This window comes from Puntigrus tetrazona, chromosome 17 (assembly GCF_018831695.1).
Source record: "Puntigrus tetrazona isolate hp1 chromosome 17, ASM1883169v1, whole genome shotgun sequence".
NCBI classification, from domain to species: domain Eukaryota; kingdom Metazoa; phylum Chordata; class Actinopteri; order Cypriniformes; family Cyprinidae; genus Puntigrus; species Puntigrus tetrazona.
The window spans coordinates 12164588-12191055 of NC_056715.1; the positions used below are offsets into that span (position 1 = coordinate 12164588).

A 26468-nucleotide genomic window follows, 5' to 3' on the forward strand; every position below is an offset into this window, starting at 1 on the left:
ATAGGAATATTATTTAAAGAAAAAATTCTATCTGAAATTCAAATTAAAGTCATTGGTCACTAATTAAAGCAGGTGATTAATATACAGGCATTAAAAATAAATAAAATTACTGATAATAGAAATAGTGGACATCTCTGAGGCATCTTATTCCAGAAAATAATAGGCCGGTAATTAGTGTTGTTATTGTTAACTAAAATGATTAAAAACTGAATTCATAAAATACACAAATTTTAATTAGAAAGCTTAAAACAAATTTTAAACTGGAAGTGTTGCCTCGGCAACTAATTGAAATAAAAAGTTTAATTTGAACTACTAAAATTACTAAAACGAAAATAAATGTAAAAAAATTATTCAAAAAGAAAATATCTTAAAAAAATGCTGAAATATACAAACAATAATAAAGTAAATTAAGACATTTCTAAAAAAAAAAAAAAAAAAAAAAAAAAAAAAGAATAAAGAGAAAGAGAAAGTATAACCGACACAAATCAGATTACATCAGATGAAAGAAAGAATGTTTATTCTAAACAATCATTTACTTCAAAGACATGAAGCGATTATTCAGTAAGGCAGGATTCTGAAAAACCAAAAGGTTCGGTGGTCAATACAACAGCTTATTTCAAAAAATTGTGCTACTTTTGATCCTCAAGATTAAACAAATCTTGAAATACAAAGAAACAAGAGAATATCTGAATGACACAATTCTAAAAAAAAAAACAAAAACAAAAAAAAAAACTATCCTCTATAAATAACCCCTTTGTGTTCATGTATGAAAGAGAGCCCCAAATAATGTCAGTGGGGCAGAGCTGATATGCAGAATAGCTTAAACGGAGTGACCACGTTCTGAGGAAAAACAAACAAAACAAACAGACAAGTGCTGTACAAGTATCATGTGCAACAGAAACACCCATGTCACGTGACAAATGCTCCTGGGACATGTTGATTCTTCTGGCAGTTTCCATCAACACAAGTATTTTTTTCCTTATGTTTATTTGCACTTAACTGTTCAGCTACGTGAAATAAATATATATAGTCTGCCGTCTTAAAATGACTTGAGGTCTGTGCATTTCTTATTATTGCATTAGTTCTTCTATGTGAGACTAGTTCACCATGTATGTATGCGTTTATTACAGATCATCACATAACAGCATTTGACATCCAAAGAAAACACCGTGACATGATCTCGAAACCGATTAGCAATTACACTTCACATTAACAAAAGGTGTTATAATTAGGATGCCAGATAAAGTGAAATATCTGGCAACATCGACAGTCTGCGTAGGATCAGATAATCATTCGTTTAATGCTGCTCTTATTTGAACAAGGCATTGAAGGCTCTGCCAATGACCATCCTCCTGACCTCACTGGTTCCAGCTCCAATCTCGTAAAGTTTAGCGTCTCTTAAGAAGCGCCCCATTGGGTAGTCATTAATGTAACCGTTTCCACCTGTGAACAGACGCAAGCGTGAGTCAACTAGAACCTTAGTCATGAACCTGGGCTTATTGAATTAGCGGCACTTTATAATTGGCCGACGATTTAACACGTTCCCGAATCGTTCCGTTTTTGAGCTCATCTCAAGTTGTTGTCATAGCAACGGGACTAGTCTAACATTAGACCCATTGTTGGATCGATATATCCATTTACAATCATTCAGCACAAAAAATGCTTAATTATCTCACGTCACGTAGTGCATTTCGAAAAACAGAGCACATACGGCAACAGGTTTGCCATTTTATCCAGCCGTTTAACTCCATGCTGTGGTAAGAATGAACGAAGACAGAAGGGTTTGGCCCTGATCTCCGTCTGAGGTTCATCGGGAGCTATTTCTTGTAGTTTTTGCTGTGTTAACTATTAGGCACTCACCCAGGCATTGAATTCCATCCAAGGCAACTTGAGTCGCATTCTCAGCACAATAAAGGATTACCCCAGCACAGTCCTACAATAACATCACAAATCAATACAGCTACACACTCTGCAAGGACTGTATGCATCATTTCCAGGCCAGTACGTAACATTATAAAACAAAGCAGTCAAACAACAAAAAATGGGTAGAGAGCTCTTACCTTAGCACTGAAATGGCCTTTGTCACAAGCACGGGCAACATTGTATAAATACTGTCGACATGAACTAAGTCGTGTGTACATATCGGCCATTTTTCCTTGCATTAGCTGGTCAATGGGGAAATAATCATTTGATTAATTTTATTGCCAAAGGAACAAATGAGACCTTGGGACCACAAAAGCAGTCATAAGCAGCATGGCTATATTTGTAACGATCTGACAAATACATTGTATGGGTCAAAACGATAGCTTTTACTTTTATACCAAAAATCATATCAAGCAAAGACCACCTTCCATAAATATATTAAAACATAATGTTTTGATTAGTAATATGCATTGCTTAGATCTACATTTGGACAATTTAAAGGTGATTTTCTCAATAATTTTTCAGATTCAGATTATTATTTTCAAATAGTTGCATCTCCGCCAAATATTGTCCTATCCTTAAAAACTATCTATCAATGGAAAGCTTATTTATTCAGAGGACGAATAAATGTCAATCTCAAACAACTGACCCTTATAACTGGTTTTGTGGTTCAGGGTCACAAATGTTTAATACCTTTTCAGAACTTAATAAAGACATGCATAAAATTGTGTGTATAAACACTACTATTCAAAAGTCTTGAGTTAGTGACTTTACATATATTTGAATGGTTTTGAAAGTCTTCTTTTATATTAATATTAATACTAATTTACATTTTCCAATTTACAAAAAGTCTTCACTGTCACTTTTTATCAATCCTTGATTAATTAACTTCTGAAGTGTAATTATTATAAAGTGTTATCTATGATTTATAGCGAAAAAAGGATCCATTTAAAACAAACTACTCCTTTTAGTCTAGTCCTATACTCATATCTAAATCTGAGCTGTTTCAACTGATGTGTAAATATTTCAGTGCCTTTGTTTTGCCTTAAGATGCACACCAGTAATTCTTTTTTCCCTGAAGGTTTATAAAAATTACTTAAATGTCCTAATTAAACTATTGCTTAATCCCGGCTTAGGCTAAGCCCTGTCTGTGAAACCAGGCCTTAGTGTCTGGGATACATCTCACATAAAAAGTATTATTATAAATAAATAAATAAATGAACAAATTCACCTGCAAATACCAAGGCAGAGCATTTTTGCAATTTCATTTATTAGCAGACCAACATAAAAAAAAAACATGCTGAACGACGAAACAAATCCTTGCATACCTGGAAGTGTCCGATTTTCTGTCCAAAGGCTTCACGAACGTGCAGGTAAGGAATTGCATGGTCCAGCACGGCTTGCATGATTCTGAGGGAATGCAGAAAATGGCCAAAAAAGATAACTATTTGACAATTTACCCTTCTGAGCACGCTACTGAAACTAAACGGAGCAACGGTTACCCAACAGGTCCAGCAGACAAGACGAGTCTCTCTAGGTCCAGGCCACTCATCAAAACGTATACTCCTTTATTTAACGGGCCCAAAACGTTTTCCTCTGAAAGCACAACAGACCATCTTAAACTCTTGTTTGGACTTCCAACGTACTCAGCCTCACAAATATGCATAACAGCCTTCACACACCAGGGACCCTGCAGTCTTCAAAGATGAGTTCACAGGTGTTAGATCCTCTCATTCCCAGTTTATCCAGCTTCTGCGCTGTGCTAAATCCCGGCATGCCCTTCAAGAACACAAGCACAATGACTATGAAATGCTTCTCTGTTGAAGCCGCTGCCTTCCTGATCAGGAGATTAAAAATGAATCATTCGATCAGAATCTGGACGCTAGGTGTAATATGATTTCAGACTGAACAGTAAACCATAATCAATCATTCAGAATGAATGGCTCGGCTTCTCTAACCTTCTCTACAATGAAAGCAGTGATGCCACGGGCTGCTGCCTCTGGGTCTGTTTTAGCGTACACGATCAGAACATCTGCGTCTGGTCCGTTTGTAATCCAGAACTTGTTACCGTTCAACACGTAATGATCCCCTTAAAGATGACAGATCAAAGGGAAAAGGAGGTTATAATGCAGCCTAATGTGTTGTCACGGAAAGTCTGGAAAGATATATAAAGAGTTTATTTGCAAAAACAGATAAGATCACGTTATTGTGTTTTTAATGTGTTAGTTAGCTGCACAACGATAAAACACAATTTGTGAGAACTGTTAAAAAAGGAGTTATCTGTTTTTGCTAATTAACTTATTGAAACGGCCCTGAAATTGCATTACAAACATTAATAAGTAACAAACGTAAAAATTAATATAATCGATACATGTTATTTTATTGGACTCCTAGAAATAGTGTGTTTTACTGCAAACATGCATTTCTTCTTCTTATTATTGTTATATTAACAATATTTCAAAACAGTTGTTTTGTGAAAACAGAGACATTTTTCCTAGTTTCTCTAATGAACAGAAAGCTAAAAAAACTGTGATTATATGACTTCTTCTGTAACATTACAAATGTTTTACTGTCATCAGTTTATCACATTCTTTTTATTATTTATTTTTATTTTTTTTTTTTTTTTTTACAAATAATGTCTTACCGATGTCAAACTTCTGAACTGTACAGACATTGTACAACATTTCTGACAAATCAGCCAACAAATACGCATGCATATTTAACCAGTTATGACAAGTCCGTGACATTGATGTAATGGTGCTTATTATAGCAGCATACAACGGTGACTAAGAGAGCAGCATGGAGTGATAACAGAAGACCAGTCACCTTGTTTTTTTGCTGTCAGTTTCATGGACACCACGTCAGAGCCAGAGTTGGGCTCACTCATGGCCAAGGCACCCACATGTTCCCCTGTCATCAGCTGAAGCACAAACATTCGCATGATTGTGAAAAAACAGCTAAACCCAGAAAATCCGTAAATCAACGAAATACATTTAATTAGTCTGCATTTACAAAATGGATTTTCCCTAATGCATCGTGTCCGTTTTAAAATCCTAGCTTAACAGAAAATGTAATAGACGTCAAGCCTTATACTAAATGAATGATTTGTTGACTCGCACCTTTGGTATGTACTTCTCTTTCTGTTTCTGGTTTGCATGTCGAACCAACTGATTTACACACAAGTTGGAGTGCGCTCCATAGCTGAGAGCAATAGCGGCTGACACGCGGGACATCTCCTCCACAACAATCACATGATCGAGGTAGCCCAATCCGGTTCCACCGTACTCCACTGGATACACGGATAAAAACATCAAAGGAGAATCCCATCAGTACCGTCTCAGCAAGTTATCTCGTAAACAATGGTTTTTAAAGTGTTTTTGTAAGCGGTCCAACCTGGAGCAGTAACCCCAAGCAGTCCAAGCTCTCCCATCTCCTTCCAAAAGTCCTAGTTTAAAAAAACAGATCACATTTGTTAGGATTTATTACTCTGGGTTATTACAGAGAGACTCCTGAGATACCTGTCATGTACAGGAACTCACCCTCATGTTGGGAAACTCGTTTTTTTTGTCAATCTCATCAGCGTAGGGAGCGAGTTTCTCCTGGCAGAATCTCTGGACTGTATGTCTGAGCTTTTGTTCAAAACAAAGATGTGTGATAAACACAGGGCAGACTGTCCACAAATGACATGAGCTACCAAAAACATCAACATGCCATGATGCTAAGACTGCAGACTTTTAGTGGCGGTGATAGCATGGTATAGCAAGGATTCAACATTTTGCTGCATGATTACCATATTCATACATTTTGATATTCTCATGTGCGCTTTAAAGGTATTACAGTGACCAACACACCAAGGTTTTACCGATTCTGTCTGAGGAGGCATGGGAGGCAGTGCCTCCTTCTCAAAAATCAACGACAACAACGCAAAACAAATATTACCAAATATTATTTCAAATGTAGCAATTTTTGTAAGTAATCCTGTTCAGTAGCACCTGCAGGAATCAATACCCCACTAGCAGCATAAGTAATAAAATAAAAACATTTTGTATATTCACTTAAAGGCCTAAATATGCACACTATTCATGTCATACAGTAATAAATAATTTTGTGAAATAGCTTTGTACTTCTGTCTAGGCCTATGCATTTCAAAATGAAATTTTTCCAGTGATGTAAAGATGATTTTTTAGCAGTAATTACCCCAAGTCCAGGTCAGAAATCATTTTAATACGCTGATTTGCTGCTTAAGAAACAGCTCTTACCACAAAGTAGAAAACAGATCTGCTGTATTTTTCAGGGCTCTTGATAAACAAAGTTCAAAAGAGCAGAATTTATTTCTAATAGAAATATCCTGTAACATTATAAATGTTTTTATTTTATCTTTGCTGAATAAAAGCATTTGTAAATTTAGTTCAGAACTTAAGTCTATAATAAAATACAATTTTGTTTTAGTTTGTATTAATTTACAGGTGCATTTCAATAAATTAGATTGAAATAAATGAACTTTTCCACAACAGTAATTCAACTCAAATTGTTATTCAAGTAAATTGTAACTCAAACAAATTCAATGCAGACAGACTGAAGTCATTCTTTTAATTGTGATGATTATGGCTCATAAGTATGTTAATTTACTGTACACTTTGTAACGGATCCTTTCGCTTTAATTGCTGCCTCAATTCGGCGTGGCATGGATGACATCAGTTTGTGGCACTGCTGAGGTGATGTACATTTTTTGATCTCTTGTTTCTCATTTTCCTCTTGACAATATCCCGTAGATTTTAGTGACAGATTTTGTATGGGGTTCAGGTCTGGTGAGCTTGCTGACTTCTGGTGCTGTTGGCGGTGTGGGCAGGTGCCAAATCATGCTGGAAAACGAAATCAGCATCTTCAAAAAGCTGATCAGCGGAACGAAACATTAAGTGCTCCGAAATCTCTTGGTGCAGTGGTTTTCAAAAAACACAAAGGACCAACACCAGCAGATGACATTGCACCCCAAGTCAACACGGACTGTGGAAACACTGGACTTCAAGCAACTATGAGCTTCTCCACCCTTCCTTTAGACTTTGGTTTCCAAATAAAATATATAACTTGCTCTCAAAAGAGGACTTTGGAGCACTGGGCAACAGTCCAGTTCTTCTTCTTCTCCTTAGCCCAGGCAAGACACCTCTGATGTTGTCTGTAGTTCAGGAGTGGTTTAACAAGAGGAATACAACAACTGTAGCCAAATTCCCAGTGGCTCTTGACGCCTTGACCCCAGCCTCAGTCCATTTCTAGTGAGGTTTACTCAAACTTTTAAATAGATTTTGCTTGACATTCTTCACAAGGCTGCAGTTTTCTCAGTTGTGCATCTTTTTCTTCCACACTTTTTCCTTCCACTCAACTTACTGTTAACACGCTTGTACACAACACTCTATGAACAGCCAGCTTCTCAACGACTGTCAATGAATATTGATCTGACAGCCGTCCAGAAGACAGTCTCCCCCATAACTGTGTGGCCTAGTGAACCAAACCGAGAGACCATTTTGCAGGCTCACGAATCCTTTTCAGGCGTTTAGTAGCGGATTAGCTGACTGGCATGTCACCATATTCAAATCTGCTGAGATCGTAAATTGGTAGGTTTTTGTTGTCAGCCTAAATCACTATAATTAAAAAAAACGAAGACTTAAACTACTTCAGTCTGTGTGCACTGAATTTATTTAATACATGAGTTTCACAATTTGAGCTGAATTGCTGAAATAAATTAAATTTATTGAGTGGCACCTGTTTATTAAGAGGGACATTTGCCTCCTAGTTTTAGAAAACCACTAATTCATGTCCAAACTTATGCAATATGCTCAACAGCAGATTTGTGTAAGTCGTGTGTGACTTTCCAATGGACATCAAACTAATATAAGGTTGATTAAACGGTCCTGTCCAATCAAAACGCGCCGTCCGTTCACACCCACTCACCACAGTCAGCATAGAAAGTGTATCAGTCACATGCTAAACCCCGATAAATATTGAAGTTTGAACTTAACCGTGCTGAAAATGTTCACTTTAAAGGTTGAATCTGTATATTTCATGTGTGTGTTTTTTATTTCAGGAACACGACCGCTCTGTAACAGTTTCTTGGCCAGTCAGTGCGAATGATGCTCTAACTGAAAGCGCATATAATCGTGTTACGTTGAAAAAAAAAACGTTTGGCAACTAAATAAACACAGTCTTAAGTTTCTGAAATTGTGTCAAAGGTCACCGTGCATGCTAGCCCAGCTAACCAGCGCATCAGTGCGGAGCCTGAACACGACCGACAAGAAACGAGCTTCAGCTCCGGGGTCAATAACCAGGCGCGAGGATACCTGGATCTGCTCCTCGGTCAGACCGTTCACGACGTCGTCCACGGGAACGGCTCCAGCGCACCCACGACGCGGAACGCTGACATTTGCCACTCTTCGACAAAGACGCAATGCTCTTCTGACGGCCAACATTTTGGGAATTGCAGCGAAGGCGGAACGAAACCGTGCAAAAACTGTTGCGTTAATTATGCAATTGCACTCGGACAGGTGAAAAAGCGCAGGAAGGCAATCCCGAACTTCACCAAATGCTCTGGAAAGACTTGCCCTCTCCTTCTCTTATGTTGTGCGCGTGCCCTTTAGCTGCCACTGGGGCTTTACCGCCACCTGCTGCGAGGAAGTACAACTACAGCACAGCAGACCACGACGTTCACAAAACACTCACAAAACGCCGCAGTAAACTCTGCGCTGGTTAACTGTAAGCTACCATAACGTGTTTAACAAAAATACTAAAATATCTGGAAAGATCCCAGTTTGTAAAAAAACATTACCCAAACATTAGCTCACGTTCACTTTAAAATGTCTCCTAGTTCATGCAAATTGTGTAGAAATAAAAAGCAATAATTATTTTCTAATTTACAGAAAAAAAGTACATTTAATAAATCAATGTGGTTAAAAGCAACATATTGTTGACTATAGCCTAATGTTTTTAGGAAAACAATGTATGCACGAATTAAAGTGAATTTACCATTCCCAGAATTGCCTGTTTAGTTTTGTTATTGGTTATGTTTTGTGTTATTTATATGACGTTATTTCATTATTTTTGTGCCACGTGTTATGTGTTTTCCTTTTCTATGACCACAGTTACTATAAGGGCAACTCTAACGAATCAGAAGCCACCGTGTGACCTTTAACTACGCATCACTTTTATTGTCAGTAGGTTACATTTTATAATAACAACCAGATATCATAGCTCCAATAGTGTACTGCATTATATAATTTAATGTTTTTCATAGTCACCAAAATTCTGACAACCGCAACATGCGCTATTACAGCGTAAACCAATATAAGCTAGTGAGCTACAACGAAAATCAGATCTTTTATGTGCAATCAGGTTTTGACGTTTATCATTTGCATACCTCTATTAACATAAATCCGACGAGCAACGCTGTTTTAATAAACTAATTGACGCTTCATAACGCCGTTGTAGCGCACAGCCTAGACGTCTCATGACTATCACTTTACCTTTACTTTCGCTAGCTTTATTTGCGACAGTCTATATTCCTTCTTATTTTAATATTACATTATTTTTTTCCCAGGTGGACAGAGCTAAGGATTGCACAATAAACAGCAGCCGAATACTGCACTTGAATAAGGAAATGCGCTATCAAGCAAAAGTCAAACAAATTAAAAGTCAGGAAGAGCGGGGGAACGTCTCAAACGCGGAAGATGCGCGCTCGGGCAGCTCTCCGTCGGTGAACGCTCGTCCGCGGACTCAAAACAAAGTATCTGGCCGCAGATCGTTCGTTGCGTAACTCGCTGGAGATTAAGTCTCTGAGAGACCGGAAGGTTGTAAGGGGCCCCCACTCTCTCTACCGCGGCGCGCGCGTGGCCCCTCAGACGGAGGTGGCACAACCTGAGCCCTCCTGTCCCCTCGATGCCCAAACAGAGGCGGAGGTCGCTGAGAGAGGCGGCGTTCTCCCGTTCGTCTCCGGTTTGCGACGGATCAGGGAGAGGAGGAGGAGGAGGAGGAGGAGGAGGACGCGCAGGAAACTTTTCATCCACAGAGATTTGTGATGATCAAGCACAGATGGCGGAACAGTTCAGCGGGCAAGCGGGCTTTCTCTCCGACGGTAAACCGGGGAGGGGGTGCCTAGTGCCGCAGGTGACCATCACGTCCGATGGGGATTCGCGGGAGATCACCGAGGAGGACCTGGAGGAGGAGGTCAACGGGCAGCTGCGCCGCAAGCTCTCCAACTCCTCCATCTCCTCCAACGGCTCCTCCACGGCGTTTGACGAGTCGGAGGACGACATCCTCAGCGACAACGAGACCAAAAGCAAAGGCATCGTGACTCTCGAGCATTTCGGCGACTCGGTGGACTCAGGAGAGGTAGGCTGCGCAGTCGTTCTCGCGTGCTATAGTCGACCGAGAAGGCATGGACCGCCGGGTGGACAGAGGCAGGTGTTCACTGTCGCGCTTTTCACGCTTCTGAATATCTTTCAGCATGTGCCAACGTTACGTTTCTGGGTGCACAAAAACTACCGTGCATTTCCACCGCTGTTGCATTAGAAATAAAAGAGGGTTTTTTAAGCAGATGTTGATATCCGATAACCTGGTGCCATAGTGGGCAAGCTGTCACATTTGAAACTGACATTTAACATCCTGTAATGTGACTTTCAGCTAATTAAAAAAATTTAATGGAACACCAAAAAATATAAACATAGTCTTGCTTAACAATTATTTTTATTTAATATTAATGTTAATATAATTTTATATATTATTTTATATATTTATATATATATATATATATATTTTTAGTAATTATGTCAGCTTAATTTGAAAAAAAAAAAATATATATATATATATATATATATATATATATTTCCAACCAAAACTAGGTCTTTGACCTCATTAAAATGGGTGTTTAAAACCCACACACAAAGCCACAATAGTTATTTATTATATGGTAAATATAGACTTCTGTAGAGACTTTGGGTGAATTAAATTATATCCTGTCTATTAGATCTCTTTTTTTTAAATAAAAGCAGACAATTCGAAACCTGTCATGAGAACATGAGACCAGTAATGAGGAACTGTCTCTCTGAAAGTTATGAAAACTTTTTATATCTGTTCTTGAGTTGTCGATGCGACTCTTGATACCTGTTGCTGTATCTTGGGGAATCTCCGTGACTGTGACATTAGAAAACTTTGACAACTATGTGTTCAGTGGATAGTTGTAAAGAGCTCATGCGAGGTCATGATTATGGTATGTTCGTGTGGGTGTGTTTGTCTGTACTTGCTCCTAATTGCGAAAGCATGTCTTTTCAGTGGGTTGCCAGTTCACAGCTACTGCGACACGACACATGGCATTTCGGGCTAGATTTGCATCAGGTGACTCTTGTGTGCTCTTTCTGATGAAATATTTACAGTAGTAGTAAGTGGCTGAAAAATATAACGGAAATATCCATTCGTCCGTAGCAGATCGATATGTTTCTCCTTCACTGTTTACAAAGTAGGCTGTTCTGTAGTCTTTATCGGTATTGCTTATTTTTTGTTTGCATTGAGCGTCTTCAATGTAGTTCGAGCAAATATCGCAGGCGTGCAGCTTTAATAACCTGACAGCACTTTGAGCGTTAAAACAACAAGCTCAACAGGCTTAACCGCTATGTGCCAAAGCCTTTTTTCATATATGTGCTCATATGCTTGTAATTTGTGTAACAGAAGTGAATCCATAGTGATGACCTTTGCCAATTATTTAGAAAACATTAGTAGGTGGGAAAGGTCCTTTGAATACATTAAAACTCACTTTGGATAGGAGCATTTGCCAAATAAGGATGAATGTAACTTAAACGACTGAGGGCTAAAAAATATAAAAAAGTATAAGTAATATATTTAACCAAACGCTTAATGGATAAATCTAACCGATCATCTTTGTTTTGTTTCTCACTTCGGCCCTGTGATTATTCTGAATGGATGTCTCATGTTTTGTGGTCCTCAAACTCATTCGCGGCCATAGAAGGCCTTCACTGTCATTATACTTTAAACATTTAGCCTCTGTAAATCTGGACTGCGTGTCTGCACAGGATCTACTCTTTGTTTTTCAGAAAGTTGCACATCTTGCACTGAATGAGCTGACCGATGTTCATCTTCTTTGGCCCAATAAAAGTCAAGCTCAGTGACGCCGTAAAAAGCCACCGTGAGCTTATAAACCGAACGTCTCTTGCAGACACCTATTCTGCGAAGGAAAACACACACGCAGTGACAAACACTTCATTTTATCAGCCTGTATCAAAACATAAACACATTGCCGCTTGACATTTAAGTAGAAGCCACAGTGTCACAAACAAGTTTCCACCTGCAGTTCGATGGTGGAGCAACTCAGGTCAGTTTTAGAAACTCTTGCGATGACATTATACAGATTTTTATTACTCATATTTGAATTTTTTTTTTCTTCTGAAGCACATTTTTGCTACAAAAGAAGACTGGCGGTGTTAAAACTACCAGTCCTCCGTTGTAGTAAAAATGTGCTTCAGTTGAGTGTCTTGCTAAATACGAGTCATGTTTAGCTTTTTATATATATTCACTTTTTTTTTTACTAGCAAAGAGACAAAATAGATGAGCGTCGACGTTTGTGATTCAGTAGGCATGTTTACCGAAGGTAAAGATATTTATGTTTTCGCAGAAACTTGTCACAATTTTATAAAACATGATTGGTAGTTGTTTGAGAGTTGGCACCACGATGTTTGAATTGTCTGCATGACTGTCCAGTTCAATATTTAGTTATGGGTGTGTTAAAAATGTGTGTATGCACAGCTTCACAAAGTGCAGGGCATAGCCTTTGGTTTATGGCTTTTCTCTGTATTTATACAGGGCCGTATAAGTACAGTCTGCTTGACTTTATATATGATATGCTCTCTGGATCTTGCCCAGCCCCCTCCAAAGCAAGGTTTTAGGTACTACATTCATTTTAAAGGCTTAATAGTAATCGGTGCGTGCTGTATCGTAAAGGTTTTCCATTCAGCTTTTGTACCCGAGGGTGAAATGCAACATATGTTGGCAAACTTCACTCATCCGCTTCATCAGCACATCAGCAGAAGTAGAAAGTAACTAACTTGTTTCTTTCCATATCGAGTGGAAGAACAAACACTGCACTTCAGCTACACCCTTAGCATTACAGCACCGCTGTATTCATTTTCTAAAGGTTTTCTTTGCCTCATATTTTTTTGTTTTTACTGTTTAGAGAAAAAATATTGCATTAATTAATTTATTTGTTTTCGATTGAAGAATTTAAGTGCGGGCAAAAACACTCAGTTTAGGGATTTTTAGCTTTTTAGAAAAACGTTCTTTCAGACTATTGGACAGAAAACATCCAAAAGACACTGCTAAGTGTTTATTTTATAGCACATTAACCGTTGGTGTCAATAGATTTCATTACAGCACATATTAAAGGTAAAGAATTAAAAGAATTTAAAGAATTGTGGAGCGACAAAATGAGATGCCCAAAATTCCCTCAGTAATAACCTTTGTAAAAACCAATTAAGTCTTCATCCAGCGTTTAGATTTTTGTTCCAGAAATGTATGCAAATTAGCACAAATGTAATTAAATTGCGCCTCATTGGCATATTTCAACCTATAATGATTTTAAAAAACCTGTAATACAGAAAATGTTTACAATTATCAATGTACTCAATCAACTAGGTAAATAAGGTGATAACTATTAGGTTTTTTTTTTTTAGCCTATTCACCTGCAGTTTCTGCAGTTGCAAATTTTGATATTTATAGTTCTTACTGCTGTTAAAAACATGCTTTTGAAGTAACAAAAAGTACTGATAAAATTCCAGTGATAGGTGTTTGAAAGGTTACTATGGAAATGTACTGTAATAGGTTACAGATTGCAAGTTACCCTATTCAAAATGTAGCAAGTATTTTGTAACTGGGTATATTTAATTACTTTTTGATTACTTTCCCACACTTCTAATGAATGTTTTTAACCGTTTAACATTTTTAAACATTTAAAGCAGGCAGGGTTAACCTTACAGTAGTACCCAACAACGCTAATTTCTGTCAGACTTTCAATATCCTTCTCCATTTGAATAATTACATTTTTAAGCCTAAAACTTTCAGTGACAATTGATGTAGTTGGCAGATGTGGTGCGCTGCGAATTCAAAGGAGACGACCAATCAAAAGCTTCAGAACAGCATCACTTAACTTCTTCTTTTAAACCTTTTATTTATCTGACAATCTAAAGAATCTAAAAAAAATATTACGCAGCACAACTGTTTCAGCTTTACATTACAGGAACGCGGAAGTCTGCTTTTTCCAAATGAATGTATTTGTCTGTATTTTTGATTAGATTGATGCAGCCCTGATGAGAATAAAAAAACGTATCGAGCAGCTCTTGGTGAACAAAAATGATCCATGCATTTCTTTACCTTATAATTTTTATTCAGATTTCATAACTCAGTCTTCTGGTAAAACAACTTTGACAATCACGACTACAAGGTTATATTTAGATCAGCCTCCTTCCAGTCAACAAGCGATAGATAGAGCCAAGTCCTGCCCTGCAGTTTTTCTTGCACTAATCCGATTTGCGTCACAATATAGAAATGATTTGTCGTTATTCTGTTAAGTAAAATCGGAATTGACTCTACTTGGAAGCGGATGCAATTGAATCTCTTGGTTTACCTGGTTTGATCGGGAATTCTGTTACATTACGAAAATAACAGGCGAAGATACAGCACGCGACGCAAACCTTACTCCTCAAACGAACAGAAACGTCTTTCAGAATGCTGGTCTGAAAAGGGCAGCAAACCAGACGTCTATGTTATGGGCTGAAGTGCTAGTTTGCAGTGCTTCACAGCTCCAACAGAGACCATGTGCGTATGACTCAGTCTCACACATTTAAGGAACATTGTGCAGTGTTGAAAAAACACCGTCAGTTGGTTTCGGCGACTGGTCACTTCTTTCATCTCGGACTTATTGTCAGGTGGTCAAGGGTCGAGGTTTATTTACAGCAGAGCATTTGAAACTGAGCGCACTTATTTCATACTCATGGACGCTTATGTATCAATGTGTTGCAGCAAAGCAATGCCTGGTGGAAGCTGAAGACTATTGTCAACTGCCCTTTATTGACCTCACAGCGAAGACGACTGTCCTGGGTTCAGTTAGCAGGCCATAAAGGTAAGCCCTTCCCCCAAAAAGCTGCACATTTGAGTCCAATGTAAATTTACGTTTCAGTTCCATATTCACACAGTTCGCAGTTTCCGGGGGGAAATGCATATATTTATAATGTTTGTGGCTATCAAAAAGCAACCATTAATTTAATAATTCTATTTGAATTATTTTGAATTATTATATAATTAACCTCCAATCGGACATCTATATGTTTTACGCTATTATTTTATAAAGGAATTATTTAAACCAAATCAGACTTGAAAATGATTTTTGTTCTTCAGTTGATAGTTCGTAGCTTTAACTTATTTTTGGACATTATTTTCATACTGTCAGGAATCGTCTCCATCAGATGGTTTCCTTGGCAATAACGCCACTGATTTTAGCTCATGTCTTCTGACTGTTTTTTTGTAAACAGCACTATTTTTTTCAGTACTTGAGGAAGTACAATCATTTGATACGGTTTTAGGGAAGTGGTTATGAGTAGTGTTATGTGATGACACCGCGTCATGCGTATTTGCAAGCCAAAAACCATAACAGTGTACGCATAAACGTATTTTTCAGATATCGAGCATTAATTATTCATCATTTTCTACACCGTGCATGCGTGCGGTCATCTTGCAATATTCATATTCAGTAACAGATGATTAAGGCACGCATCCTGACTAAGATCTGGCTGACTGCGGCTCAGTGTTGATTATATGTGCTCCAGTGACTCCAGTCATCCTTTGTCTGTGTTTGTGTTTCGGCCCAGGCAGCTTCAAAGCAGGGGATGAGGGCTCCATACTGAAGAAGTTCTCAGAGAATGAGAAGCTGTGTTTCGAGAGGCTGAAAGAGGATGCTTTACATTCCTTCGTGCCCGGCTACTATGGCGTGGTCGAGAGAGACGGAGAGCTCTTTCTCAAAATGAAAGACCTTTTGGCCAAGTTTGATTTGCCCAACGTCATGGACTGCAAGATGGGAGTGAGGTAGAGTAATGGACAAGTCGTTTTTGTATTTACATTACATGATGTGTTTGTATGTTATACTGTTTACAAGTGATACAGAGAATGCATGTGGAAAATCATTTGTGTTTTATGATCAAGTTGAATGCACAACTGATTACATTTTAAAAGAATAGTCACTGAATCAAATAAAATGCAAGCCAAATTAATTATGTAAATCACTACTGTATTCATATTTATTTACGATATACAATACTTTTCAAAAGTTTAGGGGCGGTAAGATTTTTTAAAGAGTGGAGAGGTAAGAGTGTTTTAAAGTCTCTAATGGTCACCAAGGTTGTTTTTGGTTTTGTTCAATTTTTTTAAATATAAATATATATTATTACATCTTAAAATGACTGCTTTCAATCTCAATATATTATACTATGTAATTTATTTATTTGATGCAATGCTATATTTTCAGCAGCCATCACTCCAGTCTCCAGTGTCACGTGATCCTTCGGAAATAATTCCAACATCTTTTTATTAATATTAGTGCTTAAAAGCAGTTGCGCCGTTTAATATTTTTTGTGCAAACCACGCTACATTAAATTTATGTATGTTATTAAAAATGGAAAGTATTACTTGTAATCCTTTCCTTTTTATAGTCATGCCAATACAGTGCACGGCAGGTTCAAAGTGCCTGCTGAAACACCTGTTCTGGTTGCTGGCCTGCATCCTGTCAGGGTGATGGGTGGAGCTCACGAGGAGAGAGGGGCCCTCGCACAACAATAATAACCACTTCCTGTGCACATGCAGTCAAAACTCAGATGCACACTTAGCGAGGCAGACACAGGGCGTCCCTGAGGGCTTCCTTCTCACACGCGTTTCACGCATTCTTTTACACGCCGAGAGACATTTTGTGCAAGGAGTCCCTTGGTGACTTCCTCTTCTCACACAGGAAGTCAAGTAAAGTTCAAACTTGCAAAAAAAAAAAAACTGCTGATGACTGAATTAACATTTTGTTACCATTTTTACTTACTTGATTTTTTTTTTTTCAGGACATATCTGGAGGAGGAGTTGGTGCGGGCAAGAGTGAAGCCAAAGCTGCGTGAAGACTTGTATAATAAGATGCTGGAGGTGGACAGTGAAGCTCCTACAGCGGAGGAGAAGAAACAGAGGGCTGTTACCAAACCACGCTATATGCAGTGGAGAGAAAGTCTCAGCTCTACCAACACTCTGGGCTTCCGCATTGAAGGGATTAAGGTAGACACAGTGCCTAAAAATCACAGTTCACCGGAAAACCAAGGTTACATTGATAATAATAAATCAATCAATCAATCAGTCAATTTGACATAGCTTGTAATAGTAGCTATAAATACTGTACAATATTATTAATAATCACTAATGATAATAAATAACTGAAACGATTCATATAAATACATTTGCATTTAACCAATTATTAATATTATAAATAATAATATCCATAAACTATTAACTACGTGTTTGTATAGAATTGTTAATATTATTTAGATTTTATAACAAATAATAATACAACTTCATATTAAATTAATAATACATAAATACAAGTAATATGAATTAGGATTATTATGTTATAATAAATATAAAAAATATATAATACAAAAATAAATATATAATAACAAAACTGTTCATATAGAAAATACTAAAATCATAATCAGTACAAGATAAGATTACAAGAATTGGTTTATTAACTGACATGTTTTGTACTCTCTCTATCAAAAAAAGGGACAAAAGCAGTCACTGTGAAGGAATCTTTTTAAGGGTACAGGATTAGTATCTTAAAGGTACATGGTACTACCTAAGGTGTACATATTAATACCTAAAACCTACAGAAGTGTAGAGATTTAAGAGGTACAGCCCTAGCGACTGCTTTTTGTGTCTTTTCTGAGAGCATACAGATGTTAACAAGGTTCCCACTATGACTTTTCTATGACCTGTTGGAACACTGTATTATATTCAACCTGCATTTTTTGTCAGCAAAACCTCTTCATCTGACTTTTCTTTTTCTTTTATATTCAATACAATGCACCGTTTTCTTATTTCAGAGAGGGGAAACCTGCAAAACAGACTTCAAAAAGACCCGGTCAAAGGAAGACGTCATTCAGGTCTTTAAGGACTTCGTCGAAGGCAATAAAAACATAATTGTGCGTGAGTTCTTGAGAAACTTGAACAACCTGTTCTGTGACATAATGCATGCACACCTACATTTCAACGGAACAATGTTCTCTTTGTGGCTTAATGAACACCTTAAGTAGTTTGTATCCAGGATATATACGTCTGATGTAAAAAGGCCAGATATGGTTTACTCTGTGATGTTCCCATTAAGCAGTTAAAACAGTACCATAAATGTTCATCTGTTCAGAATAAGGTCTATTTGGTTTAAGATCGTCATATTTAAAGGATATTTTATATGTAGCGAAGGAAGATACAAAAAAAAAATCTACAAGATGCCCTTGTTTAATTGGAGCTTCACTTCAGCGAATACAAAAAAAAATAATAACCTATTAGCATAATTCTAGTAAACATAATATCAATGTTGTGTTTCTCTCCTTCACTTCACCTTACAGAACTCCTATATTACAAGACTTGAAGATATTAAACAGGCACTGAAGGCCTCGGAGTTCTTCAACAAACATGAGGTAAAACAGTAGTTGTTCAATTTTTCAATTAATATTAATGTCTAATAAGTGTGTATACACTATATATTATACTATATTTATTAATTCTGTATTATATTGCTGTATATTTAGAATTAATATCTGATTAGCATAAAAGTGGGAAAAAAGGTATTAAAAGAAATTGCATCTAATTGTCTAAGAATATATATTTATTTATTATGCCCCTATGGTAATGCTCTATTGTGCTGTAGTTAAAATTATTAAAAGTGAGACAGTAAAGACATTTATAACGTTATGAAAGATAAGTATGTGAAATAAATGCTGTTCTGCTGAACTGAAAAAACACATCAGGGTTTCCGCAAAAATATTGAGCGGCTTAACTCAGCAACGATAATAATAAGAAATGTTTCTTGAGCATATTAAACTGATTTCTGAAACTGAAAAAAATATTTTAAATTGTAATAAAAATATAATAACTGCATTATTATAAAAAAAGTCTCGCTAAGCATTAAAAAGAATTTTATAGACATAAAATGTTTGAATGGTTCCTTATAGAAAAGCTATTTAGCATTTTCCATGATACGGCTCACCTTAAAAAAATGTTTCATGTCTTCAAGGTAATTGGGAGTTCGCTTCTCTTCATTCACGATCACACAGAGAGAGCTGAAGTCTGGCTCATTGACTTTGGTAAGACCACACCTCTCCTAGACGGACAGAACCTGGATCACTACACACCCTGGGAGGAGGGCAACCGAGAAGACGGCTACTTATGGGGTCTGGAAAACCTGCTGCAAACTCTTTCCTCGTTGGCCAGGGAGTAACCTTCTTACTGCAAACCGAGTGACAGCGACGGCTGATAGACACTTACAAACCTTCTGCGTGCATTATAGGGACGCCAGCAGTGACAAAGTCCATTACTTTACAGTATTAAGCTGTAAAAGCATTTCACGGTCATGGTTTAAAAATGATAATTTGTTTGTCGGCATTCTATACAGTCACTCTTCCCCAAGCTAAATTTAGTCGGTAAAGAAATTCATATTAGGGCACGATTTGTATTCGCCTACATCGAAAATGAATTTCAAGCACTTACGCAAAGACTTTTTTTTTGATCAAACTTTTTAAGATGATGAGAAACTAAATCAGTCAAGCTTGTCCAATGTTTTGCGTGCTGCAATCTATCAAAATCTTTATTTCTGCAAACTTAATATAACACAGAATCAAGGTTATTTGTATGTAACATTGTTCCTTGTCTAGGCCCAGCAAACACTAGCCAAACAACTGACCCTTCACAGGGAGCTTTATTGACAGGCGGTCTGACCAATCATATCGCTGAATCCGCTCATTTCACCAGACAGGAGAGTATTAATGTCGGTGGACAAAACTTGAAAAACGATGTATATTGAGGTCTTTCCGCGGTTGAAATAAAAGGCCTTCTTATATTCATTCATGTTTATTTCTCGCTTTAAGTAGTAAATATGACAGGATTATAATTTCATGTGCCATTTTATCATTAGTGTTGGGGGTAACGCATTATAAGTAACTTGATATGATTTTTTTTCAAGTAACTAGTAAAGTAATGCATTACTTTTTAATTTGCTTTCTCAAAAACGTTTTACCGTTTATTGACTGACAAGTCTCCTGTCTTCATGTTGGGCGAAATCAATTAGAAAACAGATTTACTGTTCATCAAAATTAATTAAAATGCAATGCAAACACAGAATATGACGCAAACTTGCAATAATAGGTTAAATAACGCAGATGTATCAAATTCCATTTTATTATCCATTGTCTTTGTTGCTGACCGTTGATGATTCAGTTCAACCATAAAAGCAAAAATGACTTTAGATAAACTAAAAATTGTGCTTTGGTTTTTTTTTAAATTGCTGAAGAGTATTGTAGCTTCTCCTCCTGTATTCTACTGTATAGACGTGAATTTACTTTTCCTTCAGCCTGACGTTTATTCGTTACACTTTTTCGTATGAAAGGCCTTTTACATTAGCTACAAATAGATCTTCTTATATGAAAAACAAACAATTTAAAAAGTAACACAAACGTAACTTAACACATTACTTTACATAAAAAGTAACCAACAGAATCTTTTAGGGAGTAATGCAAAATTGTAATTGCATTATTTTTCAAAGTAACTTTCACCAAAACACATTAAAGAGCCACAGAACGGTACTTATAGTTTGAATCTCTTTCATACTAAAGTAACTTGCTCTGTCTTGTCTGTCGGCACGCTGTCAGTTTCCTCTGCTCCGCGATGTAGCCTATATTTCACTGCGTGAAAACAGCATGCCAGGTCGGACATGGCAACAGTAACTACGGGGGGCCGGTCTTTGTGAAAGGTCAAAGTGACATTGCACAACTGACTAAAATACCATCAAACTAGCGTGTACAGTAGATGCAGCACATGCATTGAAGTGTGTTATGTAGAACAAATATACAGCGATGCAATGTGAATGATGCTCAGCATTTAGAGTACAATAGGATGATATTAATCGCTTGGACTGCAGTTATCAATCAAGGGTGGTATTATTAATTCTTTGGATGATTTTATGAATATATTGTATTGGTTTTATGGTTTAAGAATATGGGTTGTAATTTTCTATACCTGCACACCACTGAAAGTGTTTCATTATCAAACAGTTTTTACCTTGTGACACTATTTTGTTTAGAGGGGGCAGGTGAGTTTTGTTACAGTGTTCCCTGCGCAGTATGTTTATGACAAATAAAACATCTGCCTTTCAGTATTTCTGAAATTCATTTGTGTCTTTCATATCAGGATTATAATCAAAAACAATTTATTTAAGATTTGCTATTACGCAGCAATGTCCATCTTTCAACATAAAAAATACAGGTAGTACAAGTACGTTAAAATTCACTTCATATCATGGTTCATCTCTGAGTCTGGCTGATCTGAAACGAACCCCTGCAAGGTCTTCTATAAAAAGCAAGACACATGCAGGACGTTGGCAGTGATAACCTCAACAAAAATAATAATCATGAAAACAAACACCAATAAAACTGAGATTGATTATTACAGCTACATATCATAAGGGTTAGTTCAGTGTAAAAGGAATATTAATCGAAGAATACAGCACTCATTTTCCTGGCTAAAGTAAAACTACTTCTACCCTTCTATTCAGTATCCTACAAAAAAGGCAATTCAAAATATGAAACATTTAAATGGTTAAACAGGACAGAAATAAATGTAAAATTGTGCTAATACACTTCAGTCTCACCTCTCTCTAATTTTGCATAAGGCTTTTCTCAGCAGTCCCTGACTAAAATAACTAACAAATGCACACACAAATAAATACGCCACATAAAAAAAAACATTAATCTAATAACTACAATATGTAATCAAATATTTGAGAATAATAAGTAATACCTAAGAATAACCTCATGCATCGTATCACCACACTGAGGTGTTATGCGGTTTGTGTTTCCTGTAATACTTAGAATTTGCCTGCAGGTGATTTACATGGCCACAGTTATCACAGGGTAGCTAAATATAAAATGCACTTATTTTGACTTATTTATTTTTGAGGGAAAGGTGCTAAAAAGATAGACAGCAAAAATGGTTGTCTCTTGACAGCTCACTAGAGAAGTGCATTGACACTTAAATCAATACAATCTCCGCCACGACAATTACACCCCGCGTCACACGCCTCATTTGGTTTAACACCTTTGTGAAGCCCTCACAATTATCTCAATGTTTCGCACACAAAAGACACCCTCGGTGAGAAAGCAACATACGGTTTGTAAATGTGTTGATTTCTCAAAACCCACAGCAGACAAAACAAAGCACAAAACGCTAAATCTAGTCGAAACAAATGGTCCTTGATGCTACTTTCTACTCAAAACACCCTGTAAAGTCCACCTGATCTGAGATTAAAGGTGCTTTCTGTCAGCATTTCTTTATTACTAATACTTTGCAACACACTACCGCCATTTTAATGTACCTCTGAGTTACTGGTGATAGTGCTAAGCTTTAAAGGGACAGTTTACCCAAAAAGAGAAAAAAATTGTCGTTATTTATTAATCTCTATGTCCTTCCATACCTATATGACTTACTTTCTCTTGCAGAACACAAAAAAAGATACTTTGGGTTTCAATGTACCTCTCTCATATTTACCCATCATCGTAAGTAAACTTCTAGCCATATTTTGCGATGCGGCAGTAAGCCGTTCTGTGAAAGCGTGAAACTTGCGCTTCATTAGCCGCAGAGAATAATAAAGTATAATAAATGCTAAAACTGTTTTCACTACAAATGTTTTGTACAGAACGACACCGAAAGCCAGACCCATTCACTGGATAAATGGCCGTGCCCGCTCTTAAAGAAAAAAAATTGGTGAATATCAAAAGAGAAAATCTGTGATAGCATTTCCCTGACATTTCAATGATTAATATAATTAATATGGGTTGAGGGCAAGTAACTAGTAACAATTTTCATAGTTTGGTGAACAGTCTTTTGTTTTGAACTTTTTTGTGTTTCTTTTAAAGTTCAATTCACTCAAATAATTTTTAAAAGACAATTACTTTACAATTACTACATTCTGTGGCTGATCGTTATGTGGCATGGAGTATGATTTTCCTTTTGTGTGAGGTCTGAACATGCTTCGGATCTTCTTGTAATATACACTTGTAACCAGCTGCGAAATTCAAATTCGTAAAGCGCATCTAAACCTACATACTGTATATATTCATTGCTAATTATGACTAATCAGTAGAAAAGGACTTCTCATTTCATGTGGTCCTTAAAGTGAACATCATGTGTTTTCACAGTGTTGACAGCAGATGAGAATCCAGTGTAAAAGGGCTGCTATTAGCCAAGTGGAAGTTTCCATAGAAACCATCAGCCATTTACAGGAGAGCCGCCTCTTAATGGCAAATTAGCTACGACTCCTTGTGTCTTTGGTACCGCACAGGAATAATGTAGTCACTCGCACATAGTTTCCAATTGGCAGTAATTAAAGGCTGGAATACACTACACAACTTTTTCTCAGATCTTTGCCACAATTCCCTATCTGGACGAGGATGACACACAAAGGAGATTTTGGCAGTCACAGATTTCACTGAAATTTTGCTTAGTGTAAAACGAATACAGACTGGGTTTTTTTTAGCTTCAGAGCATGATTCCATTCCATTTGGAGAATATCAAACATGCTTGATATTTTAAGGGAATTTTAGAACACACTGTTTTTATTTGTCACGCATCTCCGTTAATGGGGTACATGTTTCTGCGTGACTGGGTTTTTTTTTTTTTGGAATGACTTGAAAGTCTGATAGTTTGAGATCTTCGGGGTGAGGTCACGCTGTCCTGGGGTTGTTCTGCAAAATTTAAGTATGAATCCACTCGGGAATTTTACGCAAGGGTGATTTCCCAGGTTCAAGTTTATCACCTAAATTCAAAGTGTTGACTGCTTGGTTTGAAAGTGACTTTGGTGTGAGCGTGGCTTCATACATCGCTACACTATTGTATTTAAAAAAAAATTTGCATGCATAAAAAAGTTCCCATTTTCAGTCATTAAAGTGTTAGTGCACCCAAAATGAAAATTCTGTTAATTGCTCACCCTCATGTCATTCCAAACCAATAAGACCTTCGTTCAGCTTCAAAACTCAATATTATCAAACTATATTTTTGAGGAAATCCAAGATCTTTTCGACTCTGCATAGGCAGTAATGCAACATGGCACTCTTGATAATGGCGGAGGACAGGATATTGAATTGCTCATTATAGTCGTTATTTTTGCTCCCTTATTTTAATGATGCTACCTTTCTAGGCCTGGGAACATTTCAGTTGTTTTTCTTCTCTTTATGGAGAGTCGGAAAGTTCGTGAATTTCATCAGATATATTTTAATTTGTGTTCTGAAGATGAACAAAGGTATTGAGGGTTCGTAAGAAACATGAGGGGGAATAATTAATGACAGAATTATCATTTTTGGGTGAACTATCCTTGTGTGTTTTCAGATTTTTAAAGTCATGAAGCATATTCCAGCCTTAACCTGTATTTCTGCCTCTAGCTAATCCACTGCAGTTGTTGCAGTAAAATACCTTTGTGCCAAAAACAAAGTAACACCCAAAAGAAAAAGGCATTTCCTCAGTTGAATCGTTCTTCAATGCTACACGGGGGTGACACTGAGGTCTTCAGACAAGGAAAAGCCAGAATCCCTGTCCCTCGTGGGCTTCTCAGACTGGGTGTACCTCCTTACGTCCTCATGTCCGTAGCTAGCGTGCCGCTTCACCAGTGGTTTGTGGGTAAATGTGGTGGCCAGGCCGAGGGCAGCAAGTTGAGACGTGGCTGAAGAGCTGGTGCTGGGCTCCACAGATTTGGACACACCTACAGGCAAACTCTCAGTCTCGTAGCTCTGCTCATCGTACGCATAGTTTACGTTGCCACACGGGAAGCTTTGGAGTTTCGCCAAATCCATAGCCGCAGCGAGCGAGCCGCCCGTAGCCCCTGTTGGGCCCTTCCGAGAGGAAGTATCCGTCGGACTGAATGCGGTCTGCAAGGATGCAGCAGACGGAGGTGGGGACGTCGAGACATTTGCGTTAACTTCTACTCCAGGGTCAATGCGCTCTGAGGTAGTGGATGGGACGGACATGGATGTGGGGTTGCAAGACAGAGGCATGGACTGAGTGTGACACAGTGCCGTCTTCCCTCGTCCGAAGCTCTCCAGGACCCAGGAACCGTAGGTCGGGTTCCAAAGGTTTTTTGTCTTGTTCTTTAGCTTCTGGCTGCCTGACGATGAACTGCTCCTGGAGCACGGCCGGTGCTCAGGAACTTGAAGCCACTGTCCTTGACAGACTCCTGGAGTAGGGCCCGGCTCAGCCCAGCAAGTCTCCAATGATTCTCGGTACGTGCCCACTTCCTGTAAGAGATGGACCGGTCGTTGTAGCTTTGTGGGTTTGAAGGCTTGTGGGGCTGCACCGGTGATGCCTGGATGAGGGGAAGCATCCTGAGACACAGAGTGAGCCACGAGGAGAGGGGTCATACTGCCTGATCCTTCAGGACGGATCACAGTGCCACCTTCTTCTTCGACAGCTGGACCATACTCCACTGGAAGAGGGGTGTTGATGACATCAGGGTCCTGACAGATCACAGAATGAGTGACGAAGAGCGACGAAATGGAGAAAAAGGGTCAACACGAGTGATGTAAGTGAGGGCTTTTCATTATCGTTAATATAATAGTCGTGATCATTTTATTCTATTGATATCTGATGTTTTTAAGATTAGGAAATTAAATTAAATGACATTTTATTGTTTTGTTGTTTTTTTCTTCTTGCCCCTGGGGTTTAAAAGCAAATTTGAAAATGAAAACCTGAATATTAAACATGCATGTACTTCTTTAGAAATATAACAATTACTAAAAATAAAACTGAAAAGAAAAATTTTAATAGAAATAAACAAAAACATGTCAAAATGATTACAACTTAAACTGAATTGAAATTAAAAATATAAAAATAAGTTAGATACATAAAATATACAATATAAATATAAATAGATACTAAATACTTATACTAAATACTAAGATATTATACTTTATATAATACTATTATTATATAAATAATACTAAAATAATACTGGTTACAAGTTTTTTTTATAATATTTACTAAAAAAAGATATTAAACAAATACATTTTTACAATTTAAAAAAATTAAAGGGAAATAATTAAAGTTGTGTTAAAATAGTATGCTTAATATTTTTCTGAAACAGTATAAATAAAATAATAATTTAAAAAGGTTTTAGAAAGGGTGGACCTTGAAAGAAAAAAGTTTAAAAACTTCTCATCTAA

General features: G+C 37.3%; 3 protein-coding genes across 3 annotated transcripts in view; 1 reads left to right on the forward strand and 2 right to left on the reverse strand.

Annotated features, from left to right (window-relative positions):
• Positions 1-495: 495 nt before the first annotated feature.
• On the reverse strand, positions 496-8539 carry ivd (isovaleryl-CoA dehydrogenase). Its single transcript, XM_043262336.1, has 12 exons — positions 8256-8539; positions 5463-5552; positions 5317-5368; positions 5043-5212; positions 4750-4843; positions 3882-4012; positions 3606-3702; positions 3426-3519; positions 3252-3333; positions 2061-2165; positions 1861-1933; positions 496-1443 (listed from the first exon to the last, which is right to left on the reverse strand). The coding sequence occupies exons 1-12, from the start codon at positions 8382-8384 to the stop codon at positions 1310-1312; spliced, it is 1251 nt and encodes a 416-aa protein (XP_043118271.1). The 5' UTR covers positions 8385-8539; the 3' UTR covers positions 496-1309.
• An 859-nt stretch (positions 8540-9398) lies between these two features.
• On the forward strand, positions 9399-21418 carry itpka (inositol-trisphosphate 3-kinase A). The gene is made up of 7 exons (XM_043262335.1): positions 9399-10299; positions 14992-15091; positions 15837-16050; positions 17067-17271; positions 18093-18191; positions 18615-18686; positions 19283-21418. The coding sequence occupies exons 1-7, from the start codon at positions 9847-9849 to the stop codon at positions 19484-19486; spliced, it is 1347 nt and encodes a 448-aa protein (XP_043118270.1). The 5' UTR covers positions 9399-9846; the 3' UTR covers positions 19487-21418.
• Positions 21419-21543: 125 nt separating this feature from the next.
• ltk (leukocyte receptor tyrosine kinase) overlaps positions 21544-26468 on the reverse strand; it is a 44089-nt gene continuing 39164 nt past the window's right edge. The window contains exon 29 of the mRNA XM_043262334.1: positions 21544-25763. Within this exon, the coding sequence (XP_043118269.1) occupies positions 24795-25763 (969 nt within the window). The 3' untranslated portion in view covers positions 21544-24794. The remainder of the gene's footprint in view (positions 25764-26468) is intronic.

Excerpts from the sequence above, each read along its gene's own strand:
- ivd (XM_043262336.1), bottom strand. The coding sequence starts at position 8,384 with ATGTTGGCCGTCAGAAGAGCATTGCGTCTTTGTCGAAGAGTGGCAAAT. Across the intron at positions 5,213-5,316 it reads GCTTGGGGTTACTGCTCCAG|TGGAGTACGGTGGAACCGGA; the intron begins GTTGGACCGCTT and ends CCGTGTATCCAG. Across the intron at positions 3,520-3,605 it reads TGAAGACTGCAGGGTCCCTG|AGGAAAACGTTTTGGGCCCG; the intron begins GTGTGTGAAGGC and ends TTGTGCTTTCAG.
- itpka (XM_043262335.1), top strand. The coding sequence starts at position 9,847 with ATGCCCAAACAGAGGCGGAGGTCGCTGAGAGAGGCGGCGTTCTCCCGT. Across the intron at positions 18,192-18,614 it reads AAGGCAATAAAAACATAATT|AACTCCTATATTACAAGACT; the intron begins GTGCGTGAGTTC and ends TTCACCTTACAG. Across the intron at positions 18,687-19,282 it reads AGTTCTTCAACAAACATGAG|GTAATTGGGAGTTCGCTTCT; the intron begins GTAAAACAGTAG and ends CATGTCTTCAAG.